This window comes from Myotis brandtii, unplaced genomic scaffold (assembly GCF_000412655.1).
Source record: "Myotis brandtii unplaced genomic scaffold, ASM41265v1 scaffold433, whole genome shotgun sequence".
Classification (NCBI taxonomy): Eukaryota; Metazoa; Chordata; class Mammalia; order Chiroptera; family Vespertilionidae; genus Myotis; species Myotis brandtii.
In genome coordinates this window covers 1,013,739-1,023,550 of record NW_005366559.1, presented here as the reverse complement: position 1 = coordinate 1,023,550, position 9,812 = coordinate 1,013,739, and the positions used below count along the sequence as shown (strand labels likewise).

The 9,812-nt window shown below is 56.2% G+C and overlaps 2 protein-coding genes across 2 annotated transcripts in view; both read left to right on the top strand.

Annotated features, from left to right (window-relative positions):
- The window catches only part of LOC102256222 (laminin subunit alpha-3), a 24,397-nt gene extending 21,955 nt beyond the window's left edge, over window positions 1-2,442 (top strand). The window contains exons 8-11 of the mRNA XM_014546159.1: window positions 37-193; window positions 1,318-1,398; window positions 1,798-2,028; window positions 2,164-2,442. Of these exons, the coding sequence (XP_014401645.1) occupies window positions 37-193; window positions 1,318-1,398; window positions 1,798-2,028; window positions 2,164-2,442 (748 nt within the window). The remainder of the gene's footprint in view (window positions 1-36; window positions 194-1,317; window positions 1,399-1,797; window positions 2,029-2,163) is intronic.
- Window positions 2,443-3,241: 799 nt separating this feature from the next.
- Window positions 3,242-9,812, top strand: part of LAMA3 (laminin, alpha 3) — a 49,200-nt gene continuing 42,629 nt past the window's right edge. The window contains exons 1-3 of the mRNA XM_005874312.2: window positions 3,242-3,550; window positions 6,021-6,134; window positions 7,663-7,772. Coding sequence (XP_005874374.1) covers window positions 3,380-3,550; window positions 6,021-6,134; window positions 7,663-7,772 — 395 coding nt within the window. The 5' untranslated portion in view covers window positions 3,242-3,379. The remainder of the gene's footprint in view (window positions 3,551-6,020; window positions 6,135-7,662; window positions 7,773-9,812) is intronic.

Sequence of the window (9,812 nt, the reverse complement as noted above, 5' to 3'; positions counted from 1 at the left end):
TGCTCAGCCAGCCTGCCTGGTCCTGCCGCTGAGCAGCCCGGATCGGAGATCCGTCCCGCTCCGCCCAGACTTGTTGGAGCAGAGGCTGGAGTGGGTGGAGGCGGCGGGTTCCCACGCGATGGAGGAAGCTTTCATCTTCCGTGAGTGCATCAGCCGACGGCCCAGCCGTATCCAGTCTCCTCCAGCAAGATGGGTGCCGCTGGCGGGTTTCCGACTGTCCCTTAGAGCTGTGGCTTTCACTGCCGGCCGAGAGAAGCTCCCAAATAAGATTTTTATTATTATTGCTAGAGGCCCAGTGCACAAAATCGTGCAAGGGACTCGGCCCTCGCAGCCAAAGCTTCATCCGGAAGGTCATCTGGAAGGACGTCCAGAAGGTCGTTCGGCTATCCGGTCTAATTAGCATATTACTCTTTTATTATTATAGATAATTATTATTATTTTTTTTTTTACCAGCAAATGGTAAATGGAGTCATTTCCCTCAGATTTACACAGCGGAATGTTCAAAGCACAGAGATAGACATTTCTCAAGGGGTTTTTTTCACGATCTTTTCTCTTATTATTATTTTTTTTCTTTAAGCTTTTCAGCTCAGCTGGCGTGGCTCAGTGGTTGAGCATTGACCTATGAACCAGAAGGTCATGGTTCAATTCCCGGTCAGGGCAAAGGCCAGGGTGGGGGGCATGCAGGAGGCAGCTGATCAGTGATTCTCTCTCATCATTGATGTTTCTCTCTCTCCCTCTCCTTTCCTCTCAGAAATCAATAAAATATGTACATATTTTTAAAAGCTTCTCAAATGTACGCCAGTTGAGAACTAAAAGAAGGGAAATGAGAATCCCACAACGTGACTTGGGAAACAGCCCAAAGGGGCCCCACGCTCCTGCCTCAGTGCCCTGGGCTCCGGCCCGGCCCCTCCACCGCTTTCTCCCAGAGGCCATGTGCTGATGTAAAAGAACTAGAATAAACACGGAGAACATTTTCCTAAAGAACTAGCTGCCCAGGCTTGTTTGATGCCTTCCTTGTTATTTCTGGGAAAATGCTGTTGTCATCGTCTCGTCCCAGTGAGCTGCTTTGCTCGTCTTAGGGGAAGGAATTCAGGCCAAAAACAGAACAGAACAAACACCTTTGGTCCCTGTTCACCAAAATGTGCCCGACGGCGGCTGAACGAATCCCTCATTGTCTCTGCACGTCTCCGTGGGAGACACGTTCTTCAGCAAAGCAGCAGCCCCTTGGTCCCTGTCGCTGCCTCCTTGTGGCCAAAAGTAATGAGCCCGAGGCCCATCGATGCCACTCTCACCGGCCTTTGTTCTGTCTCCTTCAAGCTTCGCCACGAGCTGCGTTGTGACGGGGAGCAGCGTGCAGTGTTCCTGCAAACCTGGCTACACGGGAGCGCAGTGCGAAAGGTGGGTTCTGCCTCTGCCCCCCCACCCCGCCCCCAGCCAGCCTGCAGGTGGGGTGGGCCCTGCAGGTGAGGGGGCTCTGCAGGGGGCTCTGCAGGTGGGGGGAGCCCTACAAGTGGGATGCTCAACCACTGAGCCACGCCAGCTGGGCCACAAGTACATTTTAAAAGAAGCCTAACACTGGAAACTTCAGTTTCACTGCATTGTTCCTGATTTCCTCCCTTCATTTCCCCCCTTCGACGTGGCTCTCCCTCCTCCTGGGAGGAAGCAGGACATCTGACGCCTGAGTGTCTGTCCACCGTCAGGCCCTTCCTATCCGACTGCATCTTATTTTCTGTTGTGTCGTCGACTGTCTGGGTGTCTGCCTCCCTGAGGTGAGCCTGCCTCTCTGTTTCCCTGCAGGGAAGCTTCCGGCACGCGGGGAGCGGCGCCCCGGTGACGCGGGCGGAGCTGATGGTGGTGCTGTCGGGGCTGGAGGAGATGCGCCTTCGCGGCCTGTACTTCAGCGAGACGCAGCGGCTCAGCCTGAGCGGGGTGGGGCTGGAGGAGGCCTCGGACACAGGGAGCGGGCGCCGCGCGCACACGGTGGAGATGTGTGCCTGCCCCCCTGAGTACACGGGTGACTCGTGCCAGGTAGGACATTCTCCTGTCCGTGCAAGCGCCCCGGGCACTCCTGGCCGCTGTCCAGCACCGGCTGGTCTGGCCGCCCGCTCCACGCACAGGTCTCGGCGGGGCTGTGGCTCCTGTCTTGCCTGGACCCCCCCTCAGGTATTAAGTGGAAAGAAATCCCAGCGTCTCGGAACCCACGGGAGAGCTGAGGAGCCCGTGGATCCGGGGTCACATCAGAGCTTCCCGGAGGCTGGAAGGAGCCCCAGGCGCACCCCAGTATCCGAGCTGCTGCTTCCCTGGTACCGACCCGAGTTCGTGCTTCTCTCTAACTCAGGGCTCCCTCCATCACCACCCTGCAGAGTTAAGTCCAAGTACATCCCAATCCTTCGTGGGGACATCAAAGTCCCCTTTTCCCACTCGCAGCAGGTCCTCGCTTGAGGCCCAGTCGACTGGACTTGTCCTCACGGGATTAAAACGTGCCCTCAGCCCGGCTGGTGTGGCTCAGTGGTTGAGCATCGACCTATGAACCAGAAGGTCACGGTTCGATTCCCGGTCAGGGCACAGGCCCGGGTTGTGGGCACCATCCCCAGTAGGGGGTGTGCAGGAGGCAGCTGGTCAATGATGCTCTCTCATCATTGGTGTTTCTGTCTCTCTTTCCTCCCTTCCTCTCTGCAGTCAATAAAAATACATTTTTTAAAAATGTGCTCTAAAATGAAGCGACTACACACCTCAGGCTGTAAGTCTGCTCTCTTCCTAAGCAAGAGGAGAAATCACAATGTTGGTACAGTTGTCAGGAAATAATTGTCCTGTGTGTCCCACGGACACCCTTCATTTCTCAGCCCTCAAGGGTGGGACACCGCACGGGGACCGGCACCCAGGAGTTCTTGTTGTTTTTTAATCTAAAGTGTATTATCTGCATGTTTTGGGGCTCCTGTCTCCTGCCATGTAGCCCACAGGGCCCCCACTCCCCACATCCCTCGGCTCCTCTCCAGCCGGCTGACTGAAATCCATCGCTCCAGGGAAGGAGTGGAGCCTGGGATTATGGCCCTCCCGCCCTCCCACCCAGGGTGTGGCCTCCCGTGACTCAGCCTGTGATTTACAGCTGCTCCTGGCTAGGGCCGCCCGCTCGCCTGTCTGAGGCCAGGTGGGTGGAAGGTGGTGCCCGCCCCGCCTGGCAGGGATTACAGAGCGGCTGCTCTGCGGAGCGGCTCACGGTGCTCTCCCCAGGCTGACTCATGGGTGCAGGTACAGGTGGGGCCTCCCGCCGCAGACAGCCCGCCTCACCTGAGTCAGGCGGCCTGGCCCCGGCAGGAAGGGCTGGTATAAGAGGCAGGGCAGAGGCTGGTGTGCAGCCAGCGGACGCCCAGGGACCAGGATGCCCCTGGCAGTGAGGTGGTCGGCCCGGAGCGTGGGGTGGCTGTGGATCTTCGGGGCGGCCCTGGGGCAGTGTCTGGGGTACGGTGCTCAGCAGCAAAGGGTGGCGTTTCTTCAGCCTCCTGGTCAAAGCAGCCAGCAAGCAGGCTTTGTGGAGTTCAAACCCAGCCAGGTAATGTCCCCTTTACGTTTTGGCGTGGGGCTGGGGAGGGGTCCCAGCTTTGTGGCGTCTTAACTTCCTTAGGGTGTAAGTGGGTAAAGGGGGACTGGGGCGGGGCCGGCGGCCTCCCCTCCCCTGGACTGGCGTGTTTACTGCAGGGCCCGGCAGGCTAGCCACACACCCTACAAACACCAGCCCCCCTGGAAGTGCCAGGCAGCTGAGGGTTTGAACACTTGTGGGAGGTTATAAGCTGTGAAACGAGCCCTTTTGAGAGTAACCTGAGCCTCAAGACAAAGAGCCCAGAGCCCATCGGCTTTCCAGTTCTGCTCGGAAGAAAATGACTCTCGAAGGCAGCCATCAGGGTCAGCGAAGTCCCTGTTTTAAGATGTTGGTACAACACGGACCAGGCGGCTCAGTGAGGGCTTGAGCTCACACATTCGGTTCTCTCTCCACGTCCTGGGCGTTGCACGGAGCCTCACAGCCATGATTCTCCGGCTGCTGAATAGCTGTGGGAGCCTCAGCTGTCCTTGGGAAAGTTACCCTGAAAATGATCATTTAAGAAATGATGAGCTGCAAGCCCCTTTCCTGAAGTCACATCTCAGGACACTCACTGTCATTGAGGGAATGTCTTTCATGCAGTCGGAATCGAACTGAGCTTTACGTAAACTGGGGTTCGTGTGCTCTATGGAGGGGAAATGATCACATTTCAGGAACTGACAGATGGCTTATCTGAGAGCCGAGGGACCCATAACTCGGGCAGAGGACTTCTTCCGATTCGAATGAGAGCAGATCAGGGTGGATGACTTACCTCTAACCAGGGTCGCCTGCCCTCCCCCCACAGAACGTCCAATTGAGGCTTTTACTTGGTGATGTTGTTGCAGACAAACCTGCTGTACCTCTTTATTGGATAATTTGTTCCTTAGCCAATGTGATTACTGTGTGTGTGAGAGGTGACAGGTGGTGATAATCATCGGTCCTCACCCCTGATGAGCCGCGGTGACTGGCTTGCAGAGGCAACCAGACCCTGGTCGGCTGAATTTCGTTTGAAGGAATCTCGGTTGTGCTTTTGGCTGAAGAGCATTCCTTTCATGCTTCGATCCTTTGGGCAAGCCCGTTCATAGCGCAGCTGAAGGAATCTGGTTTCCTGCAGCGGCTCCTTGGCTAAGCTGGGTTCCTGGCAGCTGGAGGGAAAAGTACATTGGAAGCTGCGGTCTCGATCTGTGCACAGTGTGGCGTCGCGGGTCACTGTGGAAGAAGCTCCCGGCAGCCACGGGCATGTTCCAGACGGGCAGTGCAGGAGGCTCTCCCGCCAGCCGGTCCCTGGTCCCGCTGTCCCCACTGACCGGGAGAGAGCTTTTGGCCACGGACGGGTCAGGGTGGCCAGTTCACGTCCAGGTGTCCCTGGGCGGTAGTTTCGGAGTCTGAAGACATAGGGGCTGTTGAGAGGGGATTGGACAAATGACCTTTATCTTGAAAGATTACATTTCCTGGTGCTTTGAGGAGAGGGCACCTCGGAGGCCAGGAGGGGAGCGAGGGGCAGTGTTGGCGTTAGCCAGACACTGGTTCTCTCTGCGAAGGAACGAAAGTGCCTGGAATTCGGCTTAAAGGCAGAAATCTAAATCATGTTTAGGGGCTGGTGTAGGAGTAGTTGCTTCTCTTTATCGGGGGCGTCCTTAACTAGAATACCTCTTTAAAGTAGACGAGTTCACTAAAAAGGGTCATTCTTTTCACCCGTGTGAAGAGTGACGGCTGTGTGCCCTGGGAGAGACAGTGCACGGGGGACAGAAGTGGTCAGCGCTGTGGAGCGGGAGCAGGGAGGGGCTGCCTGAGCTGGCTTTGCGCACAGTCAGCCCCGCTATCCCTGCCAGTTCTGTGGGAACCGGGCACGCTCCCCCCTGCTCCCCCTGCTGCCTGTAGCTCCTGAGGGGCAGGGGCTCGATCCCACAGTCCTGCCCCGGTTGTGTGGGTCCCAGTGAAGACCCCCTCCTCCCCTCCTCCCCTCCTCCCACAAGTGGGCCTTGCCCACTTGCTCAAATCCGTACCTGGAGAGGGAATGGCTACCAAAGAACTTGAACTTGAAGGGATTTGCTTAGAATCCTCCCCACGAAGGACTGAGGTCCTCATCCCCTTTGCACCTTCACCTCCACCCCATCCCCTCACCCTGGAAACAGCTGGCGTGAGAAGGAGAGGAAGCAGGTCCACACCCACCCTCCAAACTTCCCTTCTCGGGATTCCCCACCCCGTCCCCCGCTCGGGCACAAACACACTCCCCCCAGGACACCCCCCTCCCCCCAGGGCCCGGGAACAAAACAGAGCCCAACAGACAAAGAAGAAAGCAGGTGGACAGGCTGGTGTTTGAGTGAAATCCACACACAGACTAAGGGGAGAAGATTTAAGAAGCGAGGCTTGTCCGTTAGAACGGTCGAGTGCTTTGGATAATAATTTTCCCCCGTTTTGACTGAACACTTTGTTTGAAAAATAGGGCTGCAGCCCCGGATACTATCGGGACAACAAAGACTTGTATACCGGGCGGTGTGTGCCCTGCAATTGCAACGGACACTCACATCGATGCCAGGACGGCTCTGGAACATGCATCGTGAGTACATGGACGCTGTGACACTGCCAGCAGGCGATCTGTGTTGTCCTTCCCCCACCCCCACCCCGCCCGCCGGGCCCGGGACATCCACTGTCACATCCTACACCCCAGGCAGCGGGGCTGTGCACGTGCAGGAGGCCCGAGAGACGAGTCCGAAGGACCTCACCCCTCACCCTCCTCCACGTTAACAACTTCGCTTCTAAACCTCTGCTTCATTAAGTGATTTTTTAAATATAGTTTTATTGCTTTCAGAGAGAGGAAGGGAGAGGGAGAGAGGGATACAAGAGATCAACCTAAGAATGTGTGTATGCATGTGTGCATAACTCACTGCACGGGCAGTAGGGTGGTGAGGGCCTGGGGCAGGGGCAGGCTAGAAGGGAGACAATGGGGGAAAAGAGGAATAAAGACTTAAAAAGAAAAAGAAACATCCATGATGAGAGAGAATCACTGATAGGCTGCCCCCTGCACGTCCCACACTGGGGATCAAGCCTGCAACCCAGGCACATGCCCTGACCTGGAATCGAACCGTGACCTCCTGGTTCATAGGTCGGTGCTCAACCTCTGAGCCACACCAGCCGGGCCATTAAATGATATGAATGGGAGGGTCCTGGACTTAACTCTTGCGAGGAGCTAATAAATCGAAGTCTTCCCCGTGGGCTCCTGTTTTGTTGGGGCGGCAGGAGGCTGTGGAGGGCGTGGCCAGCAGAGGAGAGCAGCTCAGGAGGAGACCGGGGAGAAGGAGATGTGCACACAGTTGAGCACAAGCCCTCCAGGGCTGATGCGAGTGGGAGCGAGGAACACAGGCGAGCCATCCGTGGCTCATCCACCGGAAAACAGTCTTCTGGAATATTTCAGAAAGTTCTCCTGTAGACAATAGATTCTCAGGGACCTTTTCCTGTATTTTTTTTAATACCTATTTTTATTGATTTCAGAGAGGAAGGGAGAGGGAGAGAGAGAAACATCAGTGATGAGAGAGAATCATTGATCGGCTGCCTCCTGCACACCCCACACTGGGGATCAAGCCTGCAACCCAGGCATGTGCCCTGACGGGAATCGAACCCTGACCTCCTGGTTCACAGGGCAGCATGCGCAACCACGGAGCCACGCCGGCTGGGCAGCTCTATTATATTTTTAGAAACGCTCCCAGCAAGCTTGGAAAGTGGGTGTTATCCTAGCCGCACATTTTAAGAAAATTGGAGCTGTATGTAAATCACACAGCAATAAAGTTGATGTATGGAAAGCGCTGAGGCTCAGGGAGGGACGGAACTTAGTCAAGACCCACAGCTATGCAATGGACCTGAACCAGCTGGTCACCCCAGCACCAAACCCCAAGTGGTGGGCGGAAGGGCCGCACACCCTCTCCAGCACCAGCAGTGGCGGGACCGACAGGAACGCTGCGGTTAGCACAAGTGCCACACCCTGCGGAGAACGTGGACGTGGTGACGATCTGCGCGACGAGGGTGGCCGCAGTCTCCACAGTCCCCCGTGTGATCGGCTGCGGCTAACTGTGCCGTCTGTCTGTCCCCAGAACTGCCAGCACCACACAGCCGGGGAGCACTGCGAGCGCTGCCAGGACGGTTACTACGGCAACGCCATCCAGGGCTCCTGCAGCGCCTGCCCATGCCCGCACACCAACAGGTACCGGGGCGCTTGCCATCGTCCACAGGGACAGGCAGTGGCTGGGTGGCTGGGACTGGGGGGGGGGCAGTGGGACATGGTGCTGCTTTGGGGGGTGATGAAAAGGTTCTGCAGCTGAGTGTGGTGATGGCGGCACAATCCCGTGACGATACTAACAGCCATTAATGGTACAGTTACCTGGGCCACCTGCGTGCTCTGTGAGGTCTCTCAGTAAAGCAGTCGCATAAAAAAAGAACAAACAAAACATGCAAAACAGAAAATAAAACAAAGTCTTTGCGAGCGTACACTTCAGGGTTTTTCCCTTTTCCTCTCTCCTTTCGCTGTTTGTTCAATGACTGAACGCTATTTATTTATTTATTTATTTACTAGAGGCCCAGTGCATGACATTCGTGCACTGAGGGGAGGGGGGTCCCCTCAGCCCGGCCTGCGTCCTTCTGCAGTCCAGGAGCCCTCAGGGGATGTCCAACTGACGGGGAGGCAGGAGAGGCTCCCGCCGTCACCACTGCGCTTACCAGCCATGAGCCAGCTTCTGGCTGAGCATCTGCCCCTGGTGGTCAGTGCGCATCATAGCAACTGGTCGTTCCACTGTTCGGTCGATTTGCATATTACCCTTTTATTATATAGGATATTGTTATTGATTTCAGGGAGGAAGGGAGAGTGGGAGAGAGAGAGATAAACATCAATGATGAGAGAAAATCATTGATCGCCCACCTCCTACATGCCCCCTACTGGGGATTGAGCCCACAACCTGGGCCTGTGCCCAGGAATGGAACCTGGGACCCTTTAGTCTGCAGGCCGACGCTCTATCCACTGAGCCACACAGTAGGGCTGCGCAAGTATTTCTTGAGCACCCAGTACCTTCTCTAGGTGCCAGGGGACCTGCAGTCGAGGAGACCGAAGCTGTACCTGGAGAAGGTGCGGGGGGAGTTGTCGCACTCGGTAAACACGCACCAATGAGTAAAAAGTGCGCTCGGACAGAGGGTTATGCAGCTGGTGGTGACGCGCAGGCCTTTCGGAGAGGGTGCTGGGAGGGTTCTGGAGTCTGTGGGCAGGGACCAGTGAGTGCTGAGCTGGAGTGGCCACGACCGTATCTTAGCAACGCGGGTCCCAGGCCAGGAGAGAACAGAAGAGAAAGCCCGCGGGGATGTGTCCCTGGGCAGGGAAAGGGCAGCAGTGGCTGCAGTGGGTGTGGGAGAGGGGCCAGGAGACGCGGCTGGCGGGCAGGGTTCAGGCGCGCTGGAGGGAGGCATTGGGATTTTACCTGCGAGGCGTGGAAGCACAGGACCGTCTGACCCCTTCAGTGTGGTGTGCTCTGGGCTGTCACTCGGATCCGCTGTGGCCCAGGGGTTATGTAGGTAGAAAGCTCTGGGCACCTGGGCACATCCTTGCTCATCGCGCATGTTCACTGTGGGTCCATGGAAAACTAGAACAGTTACTAAGAGAAGCAATAAAGTCAGGGAGAGCCGGCCTCTGTGGCTCAGGGGTTGAGCATCCACCTCTGAACCAGGAGGTCAGGGTTCGATTCCTGGTCAGGGCACATGCCTGGGTTGTGGGCTTGATCCCCAGTGGGGGATGTGCAGGAGGCAGCCTATCAATGATTTATCATTTTTAAAAATTTCTTTCAAAAACTTTATTTTTTAAATATATTTTTATTGTTGATAGGATTACAGATGTCTCCCATTTTACCCCCTTTTTTACCCCCCTCCTCCCAGCCCCTGCTCACCCCCCAGGTCCTTACCACCCTATTGCCCGTGCCCATGGGCTGTGCCTGTAAGTATGTAAGTTCTTTGGTTATCGCTTCTCGTCCCTCCAGCCCCACATGGAGGTGTGTCAGTCGGTCCATGCCTCCCGGCTTCGGGTCCTCTCTCTCTCTCTCTCTCTTATCTCTTCTATGTCTCCCCCTCTCCCTTCCTCTCTGAAATCAATAGAAATACTTTTAATTAAAAGTAAAGAGCCAGCAGGACCAGGCCTCAGACAGTGTGGGCCCCAGGCTGATGGTGTCCGCCGAGCAGCAGAGAAGCGCTGGCCCCGGTGCCTGTC